Here is a 25,207-nt window from a genome sequence, read left to right on the forward strand (position 1 = left end):
TTGGGGTCCACAAACCTCTTGCTTAATGGTTTTGGTTCATGGCATTAAAAAGATTGGGAGCCCCTGTTATAGTGTTGTCTTCTCACTTGTGGTATTAACGACTGGGGAGAAATAATGCCTCTACATTTATCTGATTAACTGCAGGTTGTTCTAGTAAATTGCCCATTCATGAACTTTTTTAAAAACCTGGTTGATTTGATCTTTTACACTTTTGCTTCATTTTTCCATTCTATGATACTTGATAGAGAATGTTTACTATCCTTTAGCTTCTATTATTAACCCACTCCCCACTGCCTGTCACTTTGACCCATACATCTCCTGCTCCAACTTCATCTTCCTAACTCTTGACATGCAGGAAACTCATTCTCCTTGGTTAACCAACAGTTTCAACTCAACCTCACTCACTGGGGCTAGTTTGCATTCTCAGTAGCAAGAACCAAGACACACTTGGAAAATCACTTGGAATATGTTGTATGCTTGATGGTGATTGAGTTGGGTTTGTTGATTCATTAAGTGGTCTGACTCCTTTTCCTGGGGGGAGTTGTTTAAGAGAAGGGAAAGCCAACAGGTACAATGGAGAAGATCCTTCCTGCATGAAGCTGGACACAGACAGAGATCGCAAACCACTATAGCAAATAAGGTGTTATGGTAGCATAACTGTATTGCAGCACCAGCAACCCAGATTCAGTTCTGCTGCTGTGTGTAAAGAGTTTGTACGTTCTCCCTGTGACTGATGGCTTTCCTCCAACATCCTAAAGGCATATAGATTAGTAGGTTAATTGGTCATATGGATGTAAATTGGCAGCGCAGTCTCATTGGGCTGGAAGTGCCTTTTACCATGCTGTATCTCTTAATAATAAAAAAGTAAGCTAACTGCAACCCAAAGATAATAACAACTCTGTCATTGTGATGGAGGTTTTGTTATTGCCACTGCTGTCCATGAAAATCAGCTCCTTCTTCCCTCTTCAATTTCTTAACAACTGAAATCGATGACTCCCTAACTCAGAGAAAGCCTTCTTCAATTCATTCTACCAAAGCTACTTGTAAAAGATAAAAGCTTTTTAAGTTACCTTTGTACTGCCCGTCTGATCTGGTGGGACTACTCACTGCTAGTCAAGAGCTACATCATAACTATGTTTTATGTCCAAACCCAAAAGCAGGGTCACTTGTATCTAAGCTCCAAGAACAATAAAAAAAACTTTCAAATCTTGACCATTCAATGTTGATAGGAGTTTTACATTCACAGCAACCGCTTCCCCAGACAACAATCCCCAATGTCCAATCAAGGTACATTGCAATCAAGGTACATTTCACAAGTCTTACATTTATTGTTAAATATGAGGTTATAGAGTACTTGGTAATATAGTACAAAGTCAGCATGGTTTCCTTAAAGGAAAATCTTGCCTGACGAACCTGTTCAAATTCTTTGAGGAGTTTACAAGTAGGATAGATAAAGGGGATGCAGTGGATGTTGTACAATATATTTGGATTTTCAGAAGGCCTTTGACATGGTGTCAAACATCAGGCTGCTTACCAAGTTAAGAGCCCATTGTATTACTGGAAAGTTACTAACATAGTTAGAACATTGGCTGATTGGTAGGGGGTAGCTAGTGGGAGTAAAAGGATCCTTTTTTGTTTTGCTGCTGATGGCTAGTGGTGTTCCGCAGGGGTTGATGTTGGGACCACTTCTTTTTATGATATATATTGATGATTTAGATTATGGAATAGATGGCTTTGTTGTCAAGTTGGCAGATTGGTGAAGGGGTAGGTAATGTTGTGGAAACAGGAAGGCTGCAGAAGGACTTAGACAGATTAGGAGAATGGGCAAGAGAGTAGCAAATGAAATACAATGTTGGTCATGCACTTTGGTAGCAGAAATAAATGTGCAGACTATTTTCTAACCAGGGAGAAAATCCAAAAATCTGAGATGCAAAGGGACTTGGGAGCCCTTGTGCAGAACACCCTAAAGGTTAACTTGCAGGTAGATTCGGTGATGAGGAAGGCAAATGCAATGTTAGCGTTCTTTTCAAGAGGTCTAGAATATAAGGGCAGAGATGTGATGCTGAGGATTAAAAAAGCCCGAGTGAGGCCTCACCTTGAGTATTGTCAACAGTTTTGGCTCTTTAACTAAGAAAAGATGTACTGGCATTGGAGAGGGTTCAGAGGAGGTTCACAAGGATGATTCCGGAATGAAAGGGTTATCATATGAGGAATATTTGATGGTTCTAGACCTGTACTCACTGGAATTTAGAAGGATGAGAGGGTATGTCATTGGAACCTTTTGAATGTTGACAGGCCTAGACAATGTAGATGTGGAAAGGCTGTTTCCCCTGGTGAGGGAGTCTTGGACAAGAGGGCACAGCCTCAGGATAGAGAGGCTCCATTTAAAACAGAGATGCGGAGAAATTTCTGAATTTATGGAATTTGTTACCACGGGCAGCTGTGGAGGCCAGGTCATTGAGTGTATTTAAGTCTGAGATTGATGTGTTCTTGATTGGCCACAGCATCAAAGGTTACGGGGAGAAAGTTGGAGAGTGGGGCTGAGGATGGGAAAAAGGATCAGCCATGATTAAATGTCAGAGCAGACTCGAAGGGGACAAATGCCCAATACTGCTCCAATGTATAATGGTCTTATGGTCTTATATGTGATGTGTATGAGATTAAATTTGTATTTGGGAGGTTAATGCAAGCCCCACCCAAAAGTCTGAAGCTGTCATTTTGCATTTGTTGGCTCTTTTGGGAGATGCAAAGAATTTTGAGGGGACAATTGTTGGAGAGGATTTTGTCATTCACCCTGAAGTTTTCTCGTGAGTCATTACATAAAAACACAAAAGACATTTTAACTGTTGACCAGAGTGAGGTTCTGGCCAGTGCTGTCAAATTTCAGAAATTCTAAGGGTGTTGGTGTTTTGTCTGGGCTTTTGGTCAAAGTTCTGATTAGTCTTTCCTAGCAAGCTCGCCCTCAATAAACCAGCCTCGTTGCTTCTTTTGGGATTCTGAGTCACCAGAGCAGAGACTTCCAGGACAGAAACTGCCCAATACTTGCCAGTGGTTCAGTTATGGGGTGTCATACAACAGGAGGCTGCCCTGTGTTAGGAGACTAAGTCTGTCTCAGTGGAGAGGCTGGCTGTTTTGGCCCATCTCTGGGTTTTGATAGGCTTCAAGGCCATTGGTTTCATATTGGATTGGAGTGTGTGTGTGTGTGTGTGTGTGTGTGTGTGTGTGTGTGTGTGTGTGTGTGTGTGTGTGTGTGTGTGTGTGTGTGTGTGTGTGTGTGTGTGTGTGTGTGTGTGTGTGTGTGTGTAGGACCTGTTGGAGTCTATCCCACGAAAATAAGGGAGGCAAGGAAGGAGATTATTGGGGTCCTTCAGAGATCTTTGTACCCTTTCTGCAAACATAGACAAGGTCTCGGGAACACTGGAGAAGAGGGCAACAGGGAAACTACAGGAAATTATGTTGAATGAGCCTTGCCCCAATGGGAGTGAAATTATTGGAGAAGATTCGTAGAGACAGGATGTGTTTGCTTCGATTGTAACATGGACTATGCCTCATGCCGCGGGCTTGCCTGTTGCAGCAGTCCAGGAGGGGAGACACCGGAGGCGGTGTAGTGTGGCGTTCATGCTGGGTTGGGGTCTAGCCCCTCTCATTGGCGTTGCACTCCAGGGCTTGCACAGTGGGTTGCATGTGTGCGTACATCCACTTGAGGAATGCAGAGAACTGTTGTATTTGCTGACAGAACCAAAATACCATCAATCCATCAGTTTAGAAACATAGGAACACAGAAACATAGAAAACCTGCAGCACAATACAGGTCCTTCGGCCCACAAAACTGTGCCGAACATGTCCTTACCTTAGAACTACCTAAGCTTTACCCATAGCTTTCTATTTTTCTAAGCTCCATGTAGCCATCCAGGAGTCTCTTAAAAGACCCTATAATTTCCACCTTCACCACCACCGCTGGCAGCCCATTCCACGCACTCACCAATCTCTGTGTAAAAAACCTTTCCCCTAACATCTCCTCTGCACCTACTTTCAAGCACCTTAAAATTATGCCCTCTCGTGCTAGCCATTTCAGTCCTGGGGAAAAGCCTCTGACTATCCACACGATCAATGCCTTTCATCATCTTGTACACCTCTATCACCTCTCAATTTACAGGACATGTCACTCAGGGACTTGGGATAGATATATATATATTTTTTTTAAATTTATTTACTGCCATCTTAGGCCCCCTAGACCTGTATCAATGTAGTATTAGTAACCATCTTATAAGTCCATATGATATAGGAGCAGATTTAGGCTATTTGGCCCATCGAGTCTGCTCCACCATTTCATCTTGGCTGATCCAATTTTCCTCTCAGCCCCAATCTCCTGCCTTCTCCGCATATCCCTTCATGCCCTGATTAGTCAACCTCTGCCTTCAATATACATAAAAGCTTGGCCTCCACAGCAGCTTGTGGCAATGAATTCCAGAGATTCGTCAATCTCTGCCTGAAAAAACTCCTCCTTGTATGTGATCTATGTGCCTTGTGCTGTGTGTTGGTATTGTGTTTTGCACCTTGGTCAAAGTGTTTGGCTGTCGTCATGGGTATTCGTGTATGGTTGAATGATAACTATACTTGAACTTGAGAAATATGGTAGTGATAAAGTGGTGTTTTTCTGACTTCAATCTATGATTAGTTATGTTTCATAAGGATTGTGCTGAAATGTCTATTGCGAGTGATGTATATAATTGATTTGGATGAAAATATAAGTATTCTGGTTAGTAAATCAAGTCAAGTCAACTTTTATTGTCTTTTCGACCATAACTGCTGGTACAGTGCATAGTAAAAATGAGACAACATTTTTCAGGACCATGGTTTACATGACACAGTACAAAAAACTAGACTGAACTATGTAATAAAAAAACAGAGAAATCTACACTAGAATACAGACCTACACTGGACTGCATAAAGTGCACAAAAACAGTGCAGGCATTACAATAAATAATAAACAGGACAGTAGGGCAAGGTGTCAGTCCAGGCTTTGGGTATTGAGGAGTCTGTTAGCTTGGGGGAAGAAACTGTTACATGGTCTGGTCGTGAGAGCCCAAATGCTTCAGAGCCTTTTCCCAGACGGCAGGAGGGAGAAGAAATTGTATGAGGGGTGCATGGGGTCCTTCATAATGCTGTTTCCTTTGCGGATGCAGCGTGTAGTGTAAATGTCCGTGATGGTGGGAAAAGAGACCCCAATCTACAGACAATAGAAAAATTGATGAACATGTAGATTGTCAAAGGATTCAGCAGGATATAGATCAGTTGGAAATGTGTACAGAGAAATGTCAGATGGAGTTCAATTGGGACAAATGTAAGTTAGTATGCTTTGGGAGGTCCAATACAGGAAGAAAGTGTTCAATAAATATCAGGACCCTTAGGAGCATTGCTGCACAGAGGAGTCTTGGGGTGCAGGTCCACAGCTTGCTGCAAGTGGAAGAAAGGTGGTTAGGGTGGTAAAGAAACCACGTGACATTCTTGCATTTCTTCAATCGTGATATGGAGCCTAGGAGTTGGCTGGCCATGTTGCAGCTCTATAAGATGTTAATTAGGCTGAATTTATTGAAGCAGGTTTAGTCACATACTATTGGAAGGGTGTGGGGGCTTTGGAGTGGGTGCAGAGGAGGTTCACTGGGATGTCGCTCAGATTGGAGTATATTAAGTACAAGGGGACGCAGAGCAAATATGGCTTGTTTTCTCTGGAGCGAAAGAGGCTGAAGGTCAACCTGATTGAAGTGTAAATGTAAAATTATGATTGGCATAGATAGGGTAGACAGTCAGAAATGTCAAATGCTAGAGGGCATAGCTTGTAGAGAGGTAAAGTTTATTTTATCCAGAGAGTGGTAGGTGTTTGGTGTGTGCTGCCTGTGGAGGTGGTGGAAGAAGATACCATAGCAACACTTAAGAGGCATTCTAGGCAGACACATGAATAAGTGGGAATAGAAGGATTTAGGCACATGTGATTAGTTTGGATCACGTTGTGGTTGGCACGGAGACAGTGGGCCTGCTCCTGTGCTCTACTGTTCGGTTTCTGATCAAACCCCTCATGAAATCTAAACCTATGAATTAATTTGATCTTCAGCAAGCCCTATCAGATCTTTTTACGCCATAAAATATAGGAGCAGAACTAGGCCATTCAGCCCATCGAATCTGCTGCACCAATCTACCACGGCTGGTCCACTTTATTTTATTTTGTTGAGATACAGTGTGAAATTGGCCCTTTGAGCTGTGCTGCCCCACAATCCTTCGATGTAACCCTGGCCTAATCACAAGACAATTTACAATGTCCAACCAATACATCTTTGGACCGAGAGAGGAAACTGGAGCACCTGGAGAACGTACAAATTCCTTCCAGGCAGCACCAGGAATTAGGCCATACTGCCCAAAAAGTCTGCTCTGTCATTCCATCATAGTTGATTTATATCTCCCTCAAACCCATTCTCCTACCTTCTCCCCGTAATCTTTGACACCCTAACTAATCAACAATCTAGCAATCTTTGCTTTAACTTCACCCAGTGAGCTGGCCGCCACAGCTGTCTGTGGCCATGAACTCCACAGGTTCTCCACCCTAACCCTCTGGCTAAAAAGATCCCTCCTCATCTCTGTTCTAAAAGTACGTCCTCGCATTCTGAGGCTATGCCCTCACGTCCTAGGCATCCACTCTATCTAGGCCAGTAAAATTTATTTTATTACTGTCAATGCTTTGGTCTGGGTGGCATTTCCATTCTTTACCAATGTTGTTAAACCCCAGGCCAGCAAACGCCATCGCATTCAACTTTCTTTCCAAATGTTTACCATTGACCTCTTATATTCTGCTGGAAGACAGACCAAATCATTTAAGAAACATTAAAATAAATTGACTGGACAGAAAAATGGTTTTATTTTAGTTCAGGGACCAGTTCAACTTCAATGCTTTAAGCTTTTGTGTTATTTGCCATCTGGCCACTTTGTATCATGAAAGTGTTTACAGGGGAAGGAGCAGACAATTATTGCTCATTCCTATAGCTGGAATTGAAACAAATGTTCTTTCTTATTGGGTCTGAGTGAATAGACCAATTAAGGTCCCCCAAAATGTAATACATACATAAACATTAGTGTGGGTTTGTAAATACTCCACTCCTGCAACTGGACCACTGTGTGAATGGCTGGTATTCCTCATTCCAGCACCAGGGGGAGCTCCAGGCCTTTCTTGCTGTTTATAATAATCTGCTTCAGGATTGAAAATGGTTTCGTTCCCACCTTTTTGACTTCTGTCCGAACTGGATATCTCCCAAATGGATTACTGTCATCATCTTATTGGTACATGATTATCTCCTTCAGGAGAAATGGGCCTCGGCTTTACAGGGGAACTTCTCACACCAGAGGGAACCATTGTCATCCTCAGAATACACTCAGTGAGTCAGAGATAGCTGGGGATAAGGCAGCACTGGGTCGGAGGAAGTCATCAACGTGTGGACAAGAAAAAAAAAACTTTAAAACCTTAATGTTTTTAAAAATCGTGTGATTAGCAAGTTGGACGACAAAAATAATGAGTACAATGTGTTGTCAAAACTGCCTATTGCATCACTGGTACCAATCTACCCACCATCAAGAACATATAAACAGAAAGGTACTGGAAGAGAGCCGGTAACATCATGAAGGATCCATCACAGCCTACTCATGGACTACACGTCCCACTCCCATCAGGCAGGAGGCACCACAAGACTCAAAAACAGTTACCCTCCTCAATCAGCAAGGCTAATCAACACCCCTACCTACTAACTCCACTACCACTTTATTATTTCTGACAGTCACCTTATGTACCTTATGGTACATAATGGTACTTATGGTACATTTATGACCTTATGGTCATAAATCGACTTATGTATATGTTATTTTATGTATTTATATTTTTTGTGTGTTTTTATTTATTGTTGTTATTGTGTTCTTTATATTTTGTATTGCATCCGATCCAGAGTAGCAATTATTTTGTTCTCCTTACACCTGTGGACAGGAAATGACATTAAACAATCTTGAATCTTGAGGAACACGAGTGAGCATATGTAATGGAAGATTAAATTAAAATAGCTGATGTTCTAAAGATTTTCTTGCAACCGAACCAGATTTTGATATGATGCAGCGTGGAGTGAAGGCAAAAGCTGAGAGGTGCAGATGGTAATTGGTGTGTTCCAAAGCTTTACTCTTCGTGGCTGAGACCCTGAACGGTGATTTGTCACAGGAAATATATCAAAAGTAATTTGGGACAAATGAAGATGAATCACACTGGGTGAAAGAGTAGGTGATTGGTGTTGGAGCATTCTCCTGAGCCAAGAGGCAGCTCAAATGATTAATGTTTTTCCTCAAATGTCTGCTGTCAGCTTACTTCCTTGTTTAAATTGCTCCCGTTAAAGTAGCAGAGACTGAAAGGCGAATGCAAGGTCACTTGAGCTTCAGTTGCAGGGTAACCAACCAGCAGCACTGCACCAGCAAGTGTCAATCAAATTAGCATAAATTAATATTAATTTTGGGAGCCTGTGGTGTCATCAAATTAAAGGGATGCTGGCGCCTTGGCTCATCCAGGCAGTGGCACTAGTCAGGAGAGCATGTGCCTGTAATGCTGAGTGAAAGCATTCTAAAGACCAAATTTGCATCTTTTACACATCTCTCCGCCAGCTGATATCCCCACCTGGGGCGGCAGGGTGGCATCACGGTTAGCGCCATCCCTTTACAACGGCCGCGATCAACCATTGTGGTTCAATTCTCACCGCTGCCTAGACGTAGTTTGTACGTTCTCCACAAGACTATGTGGGTTTCCTCTGGGTGCTCTGGTTTCCTCCACGATGTACAGTGTGCGCATGTTATGTTGGACCTTGAAGCGTGGGTCCCCCCAGCACAATCCTCTAGCTTGTTGATGCAAAACAACCCATTTCAAAGTATGCTTTCTCAAATAAAACCGATCCTCTACTTTCTTCAGAGGTTATATTGGCTTCAAGGCAGAAAAATAACTTGTCTGACAGCTGTTTTCCATCACAGTTCCATCACAATGCTGTTGGAGATCATTTACATAAGCAGTCTTTCTTAATGAAATAAAAGGTGTCGGTCACCCCTGAGGTTATTTTCATAAAGCAGACACACCACTTCCACTTAATTCTTTTTTAACTAATGTGCTATGAGTGAATCTGTTCAGATTATAATTCAGCAGCATTTTGTATTGCAGTGTGCATTGTGAGAGAGTGTTTCACTTGAACAGGCATGAGGGCAAGGTGGCACATTGAAACAGAAAAGAATTATCCAGCATCAAGTAGTCGATTCATCCCAGTACATCATGGGTAAGGCCCTCCCAACCATTGAGCTTGTCTACATGAAACGCTGTCATAGAAAAGCAACATCCATCATCAGAGATCCCCACCACCCAGGCCATGTCTCTCCTTGCTGCTGACCTCAGGTAGAAGGTACAAGAGCCTTAGGACACACCGCCAGGTTCAAAAACTACCCGTCGGCCATTAGGCTCCTGAATAAAAGGGGATAGCTACACTCACTTGCCCCATCATTGAAATGTTCCCATAACCAATGATCTCACTTTAAGGACTCTTTATCTCATTATCTCATGTTCTTGTTATTTATCGCTATTTACTAATTGCATTTGTACAGGTTGTTGTCTGCATTCATTGATCCTGATATAGTTACTGTTCTATAGATTTGCTGAGTATGCTCAGAAGAGAATGAATCTTGAGGCTGTAAATAGTGACGTATATGTACTTTGATTAAATTTTCTTTGAACATTGATAATAATTAAGGTAAACGTGCTTAATGCATTGAAGAAATTTTACAGATTGAAAATTGTTCTTAATTCCACAATTGTTTTTTTTTTGTATTTCCATACTTTTATGACAGAGAAGGCCATGGAGTCTATGCTGATTCTTGAAGTTATCCTAACAGTCTCTTTCAGTCATATGTTTCCCTGTAACCTGTCCTTTTATGTTCTTGCAGTAAACCTCCAGGTAGCCATTGTCCAGTGCAGGTTCTACCACTGTTCTTGGAGGTTATTTCAATAACTAGTTTTATTTCTTGAAATGACAGGAAAGCTATTTTTCATGGAACATACAAATTTTGCTTATTTTTAAAATTTTTCTCTTGCATTCATCAACTTCTCCTAATTCTCCCACCAGCCTCCAGTGCCACATTAGCTCACGGAGCAAAGCGTCTCTAGGCCGTGGGGGGTGACCAGCGCCCAGGCAGTCACAGAGAGCTGCAAACTCTCCCCAGGCCGCAGCGGTGGGCAGGATTAAACTTGGGACACTAGTGAGGCGGCAGTTCTAGCTGCGCCCCTGTGACGCCCGGTGAGATGGTTGAGATCCATTGCATTGGTGGCTCAGTCCATGCTAGCTTGATCAAGAATTCAACAGCTTTCATTGTGTGTTCCCAAGCTAAGCCTTCGTCCCCCTGCAACAGTGAACTCTTGGCCAGCTGTGGAGAAGTCAACTGCTACCATCTCACTCTGGACCAGGGTCAGACCAGCCACGATCATTATGAGCGTAGGGACAGTTTTGAGGGACTCTGCAGCATCTGGTCCCTCTCCAATTTTTGATGTTCATGTGACCTTGATACCGGGGTCAGAGGTTACACGAATGACGATAATGGGCCCCTTCGCTGAAGTTACTGTAGATGCCAGCTCCAACACCTGCTGCTATATGGCCATCCATGAAATTACACTGAAACGACACGTGGCAGGTGGAGCAACCATCTCCACAAATGGGAAGTGAAGAAGTCACCCCATTGTGAACTAAATGCATCCTCAGAATTCAGCAGCCACTGTACCATTACTCAGAAGATACTGAGATAATAAGACCAACCGATTTATAGAATACATAGTCAAGCTCCTCTCAAATTTAGTCAGTGCTCTTGTAGTACTGTGAGTGTCCACTTGAAAATGAGGCCACTGGGAGTGCACAGCCCCTGACCAAAGCCTGCTTCTCTGCTGGGAATGGAACTCTATCATCAGCGGCAAATACACACAACTCCCCCTGAGCACAAAGGCAGCAGGGCCTGGAGGACAGATAGGCTCAAATTGCAGATGGTCACTAGTTTGTACCAGGAAGTAGAGATGCAAAAGACAGCAGCTGCTGGGACCTGGAGCAGCACACAAATGCTGGAGGAGCTCAGCACGTCAGGCAGCAGCTATGGAGGGAAATGGACAGTGGACATTTTGGGCCGAGACCCTCCATCTGGACCTAGATCACATATATATCCTCTCTCTGAGTTGAAGTATGTGGGATCAAAATCATAATTCCCATGATGGATCCTGAATGAAACAATCTCCCAAATGTAGGACTCTTGTGAACTTACTCTACACCAGAGATTTCCTAACTTCTCTGATGTGATACTAATTTCAGACAGCCCACATATTACAACAGTATTTGTTTTATAGACTAACATTTGACATTAAAACTCCTCAGTGCTTTCTTCACTTTATCAGCAGTGAAATCATTTTTGCCATTTCATCTTTTGGGCGGTGGAGTTATCTGACTTAATGTAAATTAATATTGACAAACCTTATTTACCACCTCATCATATCATAAAAATTAAAATTCACAGTTGCTCCTTCAAAATCCTGGGGGCAGCAATACCACAGTCTGAGAATTTTGGCTGTACACTGTTTAAAGCAGGGGTTCCCAATCTTTTTTATGCCATGGAGCCTTACCTTTGACCTTTGATGCGTGGACGTCAGGTTGGAAAACCCTGATTTAAAGTCAGAAAGGTAATTGCACTGGCCAAGCTCAGCATATGCACTGATTCCACCACGTCTGTCCTGCTTGTTGTGTGAACAGTTTTCATATTTTCTAGTGATGCAGAAGGGGGCTATTTGGCCCATCCAGTCCATTCTGACTCTTAGACTATCCCCATCAGAGCCGGTTTAATATGTTCTGTAAATTTGTTGAATATGGTCTTGCACAGCTGACATATAATTTATTCCCTTTATTCTACCCTCCATGTAGAAAAACTTTGATGAACCAATGGCGCTTCAGGAAATGGACACTAGTAATGGAGTTCTTCTACCGTTTTATGATGCTGACACAAATATAGTCTATTTGTGTGGGAAAGTGAGTGTTTTCCTCTGTGTGGGTGATTGATGCTCGGTAACTGATCTCCTGCTCATTCTGTTCATGGAATTTGAGCTGCATGCAGAAAAGGAGAGCAAAACAACAGTTTACGTGTATAGATCTTGGGACATCCCAATCCTTTCTATTACCAAAAAAAAAACATATTTTCAAGGAGTGGTTAGCATAACTGGGTTCAATTCAGCCATTGTCTGTAAGGAGTATGTACTGTATGATCTCCCTGTAATTACCTCTGGGTGCTCTGGTTTCCTCCCACAATCCAAGGTTAGTCAGTTAGTTGGTCACGTGGGTGTAAATGGGCAGCACAGACTCATTGGCCTGTTACTGTGCTGCAGCTTTAAATATATAAAATTAGTCTTAACTGTGGGAAACACTAATAGAAGAATCACTGTTTTATCCGGAGTAGCTTGTTGCATTGAAAACAAGTCATTTCCAAAGGTATGTTATGTTGATATTTGCTACGGTGAGACCTTCTAAATTATCAATTAATGTTCAGTTACTCTGGTCCAATCTCCTTGGAGACTGATTTCTCTTTGCCTTTAGGGTGATAGCAGTATTCGGTATTTTGAAATCACACCGGAAGCTCCATACGTTCATTACATCAGCACGTTCAGCAGTAAGGAGCCACAGAGGGGGATGGGCTTCATGACAAAGAGGGGTCTGGACGTCAGCAGATGTGAAATCGCAAGGTCAGTTCCTTCGACTAGCACACGGTGGGCTCCTAAGCTAGCTTGTAATTGCTAGTGTTATTGCAATGAGTGTTAATTTCACTGAAAGTAACTTGTGTCTCAAAAATCAGAGCGAAAGAACTTAAGGATTTGGAACTGGAATAAGCTGTTTGACCTTCAGGGTTGCTTTGCTACTGATTAAGATCATCGCTGATCTGATTCTGACCTCAGCTCCACGTCCCTGATTAGTCCCGGCAGCCAGTCATTTCCCTAACACGTAAACTCCAAAAATCTCAAATAGAATGACTCTACCCTTGTGAATCTTGAAAGATTTACAGGCCTTTGGGCCATGAAATTTCTCCTCATCTCTCCTAGTGGCATGATAGCGTCCTGATTAACACAACAGGTGTATAAGGGATCTGTTATGGGCCCAATGTTGTTTGTAATATACATAAATGATCTGGATGATGGGGTGGTAAATTGGATTAGTAAGTATGCCGATGATACTAAGGTAGGAGGTGTTGTGGATAATGAGGTGGGTTTTCAAAGCTTGCAGGGAGATTTATGCTAGTTAGAAGAATGGGCTGAACGTTGGCAGATGGAGTTTAATGCTGAGAAGTGTGAGGTTCTACATTTTGGCAGGAATAATCCAAATAGAACATACAGGTTAAATGGTAGGGCATTGAGGAATGCAGAGGAACAGAGAGATCTAGGAATAACAGTGCATAGTTCCCTGAAGGTGGAGTCTCATGTAGATAGGGTGGTGAAGAAGGCTTTTGGAACGCTGGCCTTTATAAATCAAAGCATTGAGTACAGAAGTTGGAATGTAATGTTAAAATTGTACAAGGCATTGGTAAGGCCAAATTTAGAATATTGTGTGCAGTTCTGTTCACCAAATTATAGGAAAGATCTCAATAAATTAGAGAGTGCAGAGACGATTTACTAGGATGTTACCTGGGTTTCAGCACTTAAGTTACAGAGAAAGGTTAAACAAGTTAGGTCTCTATTCATTGGAGCGTAGAAGGTTGAGGGGGGGATTTGATCGAGGTATTTAAAATTTTGAGAGGGATAGATAGAGTTGATGTGAACAGGCTGTTTCCATTGAGAGTAGGGGAGATTCAAACGAGAGGACATGATTTGAGAGTTAGGGGGCAGAAGTTTAAGGGAAACATGAGGGGGTATTTCTTTACTCAGAGAGTGATAGCTGTGTGGAATGAGCTTCCTGTAGAAGTAGTAGAGGCCAGTTCAGTTGTGTCATTTAAGGTAAAATTGGATAGGTATATGGACAGGAAAGGAGTGGAGGGTTATGGGCTGAGTGTGGGTAGGTGGGACTAGGTGAGATTAAGGGTTCGGCATGGACTAGGAGGGCCGAGATGGCCTGTTTCCGTGCTGTGATTGTTATATGGTTATATGGTTAAGATGCTGAGAGGCATCAATCGTGCAGATAGTTGGAGGCTTTTTCCCATGGCTGAAATGGCTAGCACAAGAGGGCACAGTTTATAGGTGCTTGGAAGTAGGTACAGAGGAGATGTCAGGGGTAAGTTTTTTACGCAGAGAGCGGTGAGTGCGTGGAATGGGCTGCCGGCGACTGTGGTGGAGGCGGAAACGATAGGGTCTTTTAAGCGACTCCTGGACAGGTACATGGAGCTCAGAAAAATAGAGGGCTATGGGTAAACCTTGGTAATCTCTAAGGTAAGGACATGTTCGGCACAGCTTTGTGGGCCGAAGGGCCAGTATTGTGCTGTAGGTTTTCTATGCTTCTAACAGTGATCGGTGTTCAATTCATGCTATGATGGTGACACTTGCCAGCTGTCCCAGCACAAGCCTCGGGCTGTGTTGGTTGTAGATGGAGACTGTATGCTTTGTTGTACATGTGACAAATAAAAGTAAACTTTAATCTTCGACTGAATGGCTCATTATCCCGAGAAGGTATGTACAGTATGTGGCTGTTTTATAATTAATGCATTAATCCTGTATAACTTTAGTGTATTGTTACACCTGTGGCAAGTACGTAGAACCAATGCCACACAGAGGCACCGGGAGTGAAATATACTGGAGGGAGCTCCTTTAAGGGAATGGAAAAATAAGGGAAGAATGCACTTTGAAAAATCAAAAGGTATCTCAACATATTGTATCTCAATAATGAAGCAGTGGAGGCTACCTCCCCATAAATATATTTAGGAAAGGTTGGATAGATTTTTGCATAGTATAGGAATTAAGGGTTATGGGGAAAAGGCAAGTAGGTGGAGATGGCCAGATCAGCCATGATCTTATTGAATTGCAGAGCCTGAGGCCTACTCCTGCTCCTATTTCTTATGTTTCTTATATTAAATTTGGTCTTCAAAACTGGAAATAAATGACAAATCTGTGGTTACAAGCATGGAAGGGAAACCCATTTGCAGGCACTGAGCCAACGAGAATCATCCAACCTCCAATCTCTTGGCTGCTGGAGTGCAGTTTGTCCTGGGTCCCTCGATAGTACCTTAGGGTGCCAGCTCCCTTGTGTCACTGTGGCCTGGTTCCAGGGGACTGTAGCCAGGTTTCAGTCCACTGTGAGCTGCTGTTACTCGATGTACCATTCATATGCTGCAGTGTAGCTAAAGTTGACCCAGGTGCCAAGATGTTGCCCAGGCCTGCTGAAGTAGTTGATGCCATCTTAGCCAGGCAGGCAAATCTTGTTGTTGAACACCCTGAGATTCCTTCTTGTGCTCTCTGTTTCAGAATCAGAATTAGGTTTATAATCACGGGCATGTGTTAAATCTGCTCCTCCATTCCATCATGACTGACTTATTATCCCTTTCGATCCCATTCTCCTGCCTTTTTGTCACCCTGACTAATCAAGAACATATCAATCTTCACTCTAAGTAGATTCAATATCTTGCCACCCCTCACAGCTAGCGGTGGGGGTGAATTGCACAGATTGACTATCCTCTGGCTAAATAAATTACTTCTCATCTAAATAGATGTCCCTCTATTCTGAGGCCGTCCCCTCCGGTCCCAGACCCCCCACTATAGGAAACATCCTCTCCACTTCCATTCTGCCTAGGCCTTTCAATATTCAATGTTTCAATGAGATCCCGCCCCCCCCCCCCCCATTCTTCTAAACACCAGCGAGTATAGGCCCGTAGCCATCATATGCTTCTCATATGCTAACACTTTCATTCCTGGAATCCTTCTTGTGAGCCTCCTGTGGACCACCCCAGTGCAGGTACATCTTTTCTTAGATAAGGGGCTGAATGCTGCTCACAGTACTCCAAGTGTGGTCTGACCAGTGCCTTATAAAGCCTCAACGTCACATCCTTGCTCCCGTATTCTTGTCCTCTTAAAATGAATGCCGACATTGCATTTGCCTTCCTTTCCACCAGCTCAACCTGCAAGTTACCCTTTAGGGAATCCAGTGCAAGGATCTCCATGTCCCTTTGCACATCTGATTTCTGAATTTTCTCCCCACTTAGAAAATAGTCCACACCTTTTTTCCTTTCTGCCAAAGTGCATGACCATACCCTTACCTACACTGAAGTCCATCTGCCATTTCTTTACCTATTCTTCTGAACTGTCCACGTCATTCTGCAGATACCCTGCTTCCTCAGTGCTCCTTCCCCTTCCACATATCTTTATATTGTCTCCAAACTTGGCCACAAAGCCATCAAATCCTTTATCCAAATCATTCACATATAATGTGAAAAGAAGCAGTCCCAGTACCGACTCTTGCAGAATACCACTAGTCACCAGCAGCCAACAGAAAAGGCTCCCTTTATTCTGACATCTTGGCTGCTGCCAATCAGCCAATCTTCCATCCATGCTAGTATCTTTCCTGTAGTACCATGAGTTCTTATCTTGTTAAGCAGCCTCATGTGTGGTAAACAAGAAAAACCTGCAGATGCTGGAAATCCAAGCAACACACTCAAACTGCTGGAGGAACTCAACAGGCCAAAGAGAATCTACGGAAAAAACGTTCGGGCCAAGACCCTTCATCAGGACTCATGTGTGGCACCTTGTCAAAGGCCTTCTGAAACTCCAAACAGAACAACATCTATTGACTCTCTTTCATCTATTCTGCCTGTTATTCCCTCAAAAAATTCCTCAAGATTTCCCCTTTACAAAACCATGCTGACTTTGACTTTCTATAGAATCCAACAACTTGCCAACTATTGAGATCAGGCTAACTGGCCTATAATTTCCTTTCATCTTCCTCCCTCCCTCCTTCAAGAGGTGAGTGATATTTGCCATTTTCTGTCCTCTGGAACCATTTCAGAATCTAGTGATCATGGCTAATGCCTCTACAATTTATTCAGCTACCTCTTTCAGAGCCCTGGGGTGTATTCCATCTGTTCCAGGTGACATATCTACCTTCAGACCTTTCAGCTTCCCAAGCACCTTCTCCTTAGTTATAGCAACAGCACTCACTTCCGCCCCTGACACTCAAATTTCTGGAATACTACTGGTGTCTTCCACAGTGAAGACTGAAACAAAATACTTTTAAGTTAATCTACAATTTCTTTGTCTTCCATTAATTACTTCCTCTTCAGTGTCATTTTCCAGCAGTCCAATATCCACTCTTGTCTCTCTTTGATATTTTCATCTTTTCTCTCCTTCAGTTTTCTTCTAGTTGTTTTCTGTTGTTTTTAAAAGCTTCCCAGTCCTTTAACTCCCCACTAATTTTTGCTATATTATATGTCCTGCCTTTTGAGTTTGTGCTGTCTTTAACATCTTTTGTCACCCACTGTTGCATCATCCTGCCTTTAGAATATTCCTTCATCTTTGGGAATATTTCTATCCTGCACCTTCCGAATTGCCTCCAGAAATTCCAGCCATTGCTGTTCTGCCATCATCCCTGCTAGTGTCCCCTTCCATTCAATACAGAAATATAGTGTGATGCACAAAATATACAATAAATTATGAGGAATATTTATAAAATAGTTAGTAAATTAGAGGGGATTGGGATGCATCCAAAATCATGACCTGAATATGTCTCTTAGTGTAATTTTCTTTCATCCATCACCAGTTGTAACTTCTAATGATGGCCATCTATCTGCATAGGCAGCAGTGGGGGTTATACAGACTGTGCATATGACCATCTGTGTACAACTTCATTGCCTTGTAACCTGCTCTTAATTAAGCTTGCCTCTGCTTTCAAAGCATGCTCAGCACATTTCCATTGGGAAATCCATTAGATTTACTGTTGAGAATTAGATTCAGATTTATTATCACTGACTTATTTGACATGACATCTGTTGTGCTGCGCTATCTGTACATTGCAAAGACATAAAATATTAATAACCGAAGTAAGTAAATACTGTGTTAATGTGTTATTCAGAAATTTGAAGCTGTTCCTGAATCTCTGAGTGTGGGCCTCCAGGCTCTGTGCCTCCTCTCCGATGGCAATATAGAGAAGAGGGCATGTCCTGGATGGTGAGGGTCCTTAGTGCTGGATGCCACCATTTTGAAGCAAAATAAATATATTGAGGGAAGTGGATGAAGAAGAAGTGGTTGAAAAATTAGCCTACCTTTTTGTTATTATTTAATTTCTTCTGTGTGGTTAACATCACAGTCGATCATTTCAAGTTGTTGTCGATGCTTGCTGGGCTGTTTGTCAAAGTACTTCCAACACTGCTGGTCCCTCTCACTGGAAAATACACTTGGCACAAAATGGCCAGAATCGCAGTGGGCTGGGGAACCACCCACACTACAATCTCTGTTGCTCCAGGGACAAAAGTCCGGTGGAGCTTTCAGGAAAGTGGAGGCTTGGATATTTGGGAAAACGTGGAGCTGCCTCGGTCCATGATGGCAGAGAACAGCTTGGAAATTCAGGCTACGTCCACACGAGATCAGATAATTGTGAAAACGTCGGGTTCGCGTAAAAACGATAGGCGTCCACACTCTGCGTTTTTAAAAATATCTCTGACCACATTGAAACGGATATTTCGGTGAATCTCCTTCTGCGCATGCGCAGGACACATCTACCAAAAACAAGCGACATGTTTGGTGTCGAATCTCGCTGTGTAAGTGTGCATTTGTGCAGTTACAGACTAGAAACACTTAACCAATGGGCAGCTGTTGGCTCTCGCACAGGAGAATTTAAAAGTTAAAAAAAAAACAAATACTGGAGCGTACAGAGACAACTGACAGGGAGTTCATGGACAGTATGACCCGGCTGACGACGAACATTGAAAAACTGACTAACTCTGTTGCATTAATAAAGCACCTTGTTAAATGTATAAAACATGTCTGCATCAGTGTTATCTTGTATTTCCATACAATGTTACATTAGGCTGTTACACATCTATTGTCAGAGAAGTACTTGAATAAATAGGTATACCACCTTCATATGAGCAAGGACAGAAAACGGAAAAATGAGCATACTTATTTATTCAGTAAGTTATGGGTCAAAGTATTTGGTGAGTACATTTCTAACTCTTCTGGCTTCAGTCTCATTGCCGTCTGTTCTGAAATCGTTAGGTTGTGTTCAAGAAAACAATGTCATTGCGCGCTGCCGTCTGACAGCATTTTCAGATATCTCCAGTTATCCTGTCCACAGTGATCTGCCCGAACAGCGTTTTCAAAAATACACACCCTGGAAAGCGATTCTGAAAAGCTCTGGTTTCGGGGGACGAAAACGCCATTTTAGTGTGGACGGAGGGTTAAAATGAAGAGAAAAAGCTTTGTACGGATTTATCCATTGTAGTGTGGACGTAGCCTTAGAGTGCAAATGTTCTGTTATCTGAAGGGACACGGGATCTGTCTGCTTTCTTAATTGTTTTGCTTCAGGCAACCTCTGCACATATTCAGTCATTTACTTAAAAGCGTCTCTGTCAACACTCACAGCTATGCACGGTACACAGAGTAATGTAGAAATCCCTGTGGAAAAACAACACTGATATCATCTAGTGTGTGCTCCCATCCAATGTGCAGCAAAAATTAATTCATTGCATTTTATGTTATAGGTTTTTCAAATTACACGAGCGGAAGTGCGAACCAATTACAATGACGGTGCCTCGAAAGGTCAGTACTGTACAGTGGAAAGGAACATCATGGGGACCCATACAGTGTGTTCAAGCAAGGCCATAGAGCCACCATAATGATCATCAAAAAATAGACGCAAGATTATAGATACCCATTCACTGCATAATTTTATGATGCCCACGTATGCACTATCAACAAGTAACAAATTTAAATTCCTATACGTTCCTTGCCGATACAATAAGCCAAAGCAAATGGTGATTTGCAAAATTGCTGCTATCTTTCAATAACTATAACCCCAAAGTTTTTCTTTTCAAAATTAGTTTGGAAGCAGGTACTTTAAAAGTAAGTTAGATCACTGTTTAATTATTTTTACAGACAACAGCCTGTGCTATCAAACCTTTAAGGTTAACTTGCTTGGAAGCTAAACCTCAATTTGTCTCTGGGTTAACTTGGAAAATTGATGAATATTTTGCCAGCTGTTTCAGAATGATTCCCTGTGTGCATATATTTGCGTTGCTGAAATCTCTTTTAGTAAATGAAAAAGAAATGCGTGCTCTTGGGAATATGCACCAAATTAGTCAGCTTCTGAAAGAACAAGTAATAAGTTCTCAGCCAAGGGCCTGCATTCATTTTCTTATCAAGACATTGGAGGGGATAAAAGTCTACTAATTCTGACAACAATAAAGCATGGGAAAATGGTGACTTTTGCAGTTTTTACTTTATTTGCGGTATTTGCTGTGGGAATTGTTTCACGTTATCCACAAAAAGAGGCAAACCAATTATTTTTTCATCTTGCAGTCAGTTCACTTTTGAAGCACTGAAAATGGCTTTGTGATTTAATCATCAGGCAGCTACATTATTACTCTGCACTACACTCAATCTGAAGACAATTTTAGGATTCAAAAATTAAAGTTCAGACCTGAAGAGCATATATTTATACTGTGAGGTGTCTTTTATGAAATATTGCATACCACGTGTGTGATTTAGTGGCTCTGGCACGTGAAATCATTGATTTCAATGCACTTCACATTGTGAGGAGCAGGTCACAGCTTCCTGATGCAAGGAATTCTTTCCACACTGTGGACAAGTTTTGTACAGCTCCCCCTTCATCCCTTGGCCAGGAATTGATTTGTTTGTACAGGTTCTCAGTTCATCGTGTGGCACAATAGGACCCTAAAAAAAAAACCCAAAGTTACTGGAGAATAACCATCAAAAAACAGGGATAAGAAGAAGGAATTATGGTGCCTTGTGAAAGTGTTCAGCCCTAACTCTTTGTTCACATAAATATTATAACCAGGGATTTTGATCAATTGAACTGAGAATTTATATTTGTGAATTACTTGCTCCTTTTTTCCCAGTAGACCCCTAAAAGAATAGGGAAAATTATAAAGCATGAAATTCTAAAAATTCAAAAACTGAAATGTCAGCAGTTCAACAGCATTGACCCCCCTTCACCTCAGTACTTAGTTGAACCACCTTTCACAGCTGTTATAGCCCCAGCCCTTTGAGGTGCTCGTCTTTTTGGATATGTCTCTATTAGCTTTGCACAATGTGATGGAGCCAAGTTTCTTCATTTCTCCTTGAAATATTGCTCAAGCTGTGCCAAGTTAGTTGGGTAATAATGGTTAACAGCAATCTTGAGGTCTTGCTGGAGATGTTCGATTAGGACTCAGACTGGGCCAACTAAGGACATCAGTTTTCTTCATTTGAAGCCACTCCATGGTTGCTCTGGCAGTGTGCTTTGGGTCATTGTCCTGCTGAAAGATGACTTCCTCTCCAATTTAAGCTTTCTAGCAGAGGCTAGCAAGTTTTTATCAAAGATCTGTCTGTACTTAGCAACATTTATCTTCCCATTAGTCCTGACCCGATTTCCAGTCTCTGTTGCTGAAAAGCATGATGCTACCTCCACCATATTTTACAGCAGGGATAGTGTTACCTGGTTGATGTGCAGTATTAGATTTATGCCATACAGCTAAAAAAACATATTCTTGACTGTAAAGACTTTGCAAAGCTTCACTTAGAAGATGCCGTAAAAGGTGTGAGAGAAGGTCTGGTGTTCATAGGAGACTAAAGTGGAACCTTTTGGCCTCAACACTAGGCGGCACACTGCTATGAATCCTGCCATTAACTCTGCGCTCTGCCTTCGAGTTCAACTTTCCAAAGTGCATCACTTCACACTGTTCAGATTGAAGTCCATCTGCCACTTCTCAGTCCAGTTCTGCATCCTACCAATGACCCACTGTAACCGATCACAGCTGTCTCCACTTTCCACATCACCCCCAACCCTCGTGCCATCTGTGACATTAACCCACCCTTCCACTTCCTCATCCAAATCATTTATAAAAATCACAAATAGTAGATCCCTGACTAAGACCACTGCTCACTGACCTCCAAGCAGAATACGCTCCATCAGTTACCGCTCTCTGCCTTCTGTGAGCAAGTTAGTTCTGAATCCCCACAGCTAAGTTTCCCTAGATTCCATGCCTCCTGACTTGCTGAAGGTGGGAAGGTGACTTGCTGATGGGGAACCTTGTCAAGCACCTTACTAAAATACACCACATACACACCACATCCACTGCTCCGTTTTCATCAATTTGTTTTATCTCTTTTCTCCACATGACCACTGACCTATATCCTTTATATCTTCTGCAGTCGGATCTCTTCCAAGATGACCTGTACCCAGATACCCAGGGTCCTGAGGCAGCCCTTGAAGCTGAGGAGTGGATTGCAGGAAAAAACGCAGATCCCGTGCTGATCTCGCTGAGGGACGGTTACATTCCACCTAAAAACCGAGAACTTAAATTTGCCAAAAGGAACATTCTGGACAACAAGCCTCCTCTCGGACCACGACGCAGTTACTCCACTTGTGAATCAAACTTTTCTGTAGGTGCCCAGAACAAACATCATTGTCCTTCAGTTTTCAATTAAAAGTCTGTCCTTTTGGTGGTGACAGAGTTAACGGATTGGTAATAGGGCAGGATGGTAGCGTAGTGGTTAGCACAATGCTTTATGGTACAGGCGGCCTGGGTTCAATTCCTGCCACAGCCTGTAAGGAATTTGTACATTCTTCCCGAGACCACAGTTCCAAGATATACCAGTTGGTAGATTAATTGGCTGTTGTAAATTGTCCCAATATTAGGCTATATTAATAATAATAATTAATTAGGATTAAATCGGGGGATTGCTGGCCAGCTTGGCTCAAAGGGCCAGAAGGGTCACTGACACACTGTATCTCAATAGATAATAAGAATCAGGCTTATTATCACTGACAAATTTGTTTTGCAAGACATTAAAAAATGCTGGAAGTCAGGATCAATAAATAAATGGTGGATAAGGGGAAATATAAGGTGGTTTTCAGAGACCATTCAGAAATGTTTTGGCAGAAGAGAAGAAGCTGTTCCCAATACATTAGCTGTGTGTCTACAGCCGCCTGTACCTCCTCCCTGATCATAGTAATGAGAGAGGGCGTGTTCAGGTGGTGAGGGTCCTTAATGATGGATGCTGTTTTATTGAGGCACCTCCTTTTGAGACGTCATCGATGGTTGGAAGGTTGTGTCTGTGACAGAGGCTGGGTGAGATTACAACTCCCTGTGCATTGGGACTTCCACACCAGGAGGTGATGTAACCAGTCAGAATGCTCTCCACCCTACACCTGTAGAAATCTGCTTGAGTATTTGATGGCACTTCAGTCAGTGTCCATACCTCCAGCTTAAAGAGGAGGGATTGACATGAGCCAGTGTCTCTATTCCTGATCAGCCTATCAAATCATTGCATGTGCACAGGGTTTAAGCATTAAATCTGCCACACCAAGAAAGTCCGGCAGCCTTCCTTCAAACTGTAGTCATTACAAATGCATTTTATGATCAGTTTATGATAGTTTGTTTCAAACTTATTAATTTATAATTGGCTTATTATTGCTAATTGTACGGAAGTACAGTGAAAATCTTTGTTTTGCATGCCATCCATACAGATCATTTTGCAAAATAAGTACATCAAGAAAAAAGCAATAACTGTAACAGAGAAGGTGCAGTTCAGACAATAAGGTGTAAGACCATAACTAAGTAGACTGTGAGGCCCAAGAGTCCATCTTCTCGTACTGGAGGTGCACTGAATAGTCTGATAACAGTGGGAACGGAGACTGTTTTCAGGTTTTTGTATCTTCTTACTGACGGGAGAAACGAGAATGTTGATTGTCCCTTCACCCTTCTTTTGTCTGACTTCTATTCATTTTGCGAATAACAGAAGTTGCTATCATGAAAGTTGGATCCCAGATGAATCGTTGTCACAGGGTCAAGATGGACAGTCAGGAATGTCAAAACTCTCCAGCTGGTTAGAAATATAGTAGAAGACCTCTAGTTAATTCAGCCAGGTTACTTGACCAAGGAATATGAAGTTTCAGGTCTGGGAGAGGGAACTGACAACTTTGCAAGGTTAGGATTGATGTAGAAAGAAAAGCAATGCCAAAGCAAGGTCTTCAACAACAATATGAATTATATTTATACCCCATTTTTTTTCAAAAATGGGATTGAGTAAAAGAGTCACAGGGCAAAAACAGGTCCTTCAAGTTCAAGTTCAAAGTACATTTATTATTGAAGAATATATAAATTATACAACCTTAAGATTTGTTTGCTCACAGGTAGCCACAAAGTAAGAAACCAGAGAGAGCCCAATTAAATAAGACAAAATAAAGACAAACCCCAATGTGCAAGAGAAAAAAAAACACAAATCATGCAAACAATTGAAGCGAACAACAAAATTCTGAGCCAACTTAACTCCTCAGATCCAAATCCAAGAGCAGCCCGCAGCAGGCCCAAAGCCTTGCTTGTCAGTTCATCATATTAGCGGGCATGGAGCACAGTGACCAGGGCAGTCTTCATAGCCTAAGCACCATGGAGAGAGGAGCGAGCCCATCTAGTTCATGTTGAACTATTATTCTGCCTAGTCCCATCGATCTGCACCTGGACTATGGTCCTCTATACTCTTCCATTCCAAATTCCTCTTAAATATTTCACCTTTCACCCTTAACCTATAACCTCTAGTTCCAGTCTCATCCAACTTTAGCGGATAAAGCCTGCTTGCATTTACCATATCTATATCCCTCATAATTTAGTATATCTCCATGAAATCTCCCCTCATTCTTCTATCTCCAGGGAATAAAATCCTCACCTATTTAAACTTTCCCTATTATTCAGGTCTTCAAATCCCAGCAGCATCCTTGTAAATTTTCCAAGTATATTTTATTTTAACAAGCTGAAAAGTATAGTTTAGTAATTCAGATTTGGCAGTGCCTCATTTTGTCTCAGTCCATCTTTGAAGAAGCTTCTCACACTCCTGAAGCCTGGCTTTGATTCAAACATTGGGTGATGTCTATGCTGAGTTTGTACATTTCTCCAGTGACTGCATGGAAGGCTTTAGTTTCCTTCCTGATTCCAACTGAGGGTTATGTGG

General features: G+C 42.2%; 1 protein-coding gene across 2 annotated transcripts in view; it reads left to right on the forward strand.

Annotated features, from left to right (window-relative positions):
* LOC132396024 (coronin-6-like) overlaps nt 1-25,207 on the forward strand; it is a 266,758-nt gene that overhangs the window by 234,439 nt on the left and 7,112 nt on the right. For both annotated transcript variants that reach the window (XM_059973324.1, XM_059973325.1), the window contains 4 exons: nt 12,006-12,110; nt 12,672-12,817; nt 19,741-19,798; nt 22,412-22,642. In XM_059973324.1, the coding sequence (XP_059829307.1) occupies nt 12,006-12,110; nt 12,672-12,817; nt 19,741-19,798; nt 22,412-22,642 (540 nt within the window). The remainder of the gene's footprint in view (nt 1-12,005; nt 12,111-12,671; nt 12,818-19,740; nt 19,799-22,411; nt 22,643-25,207) is intronic.

The sequence above is a fragment of the Hypanus sabinus genome, chromosome 6, assembly GCF_030144855.1.
Source record: "Hypanus sabinus isolate sHypSab1 chromosome 6, sHypSab1.hap1, whole genome shotgun sequence".
Lineage (NCBI taxonomy): Eukaryota > Metazoa > Chordata > Chondrichthyes > Myliobatiformes > Dasyatidae > Hypanus > Hypanus sabinus.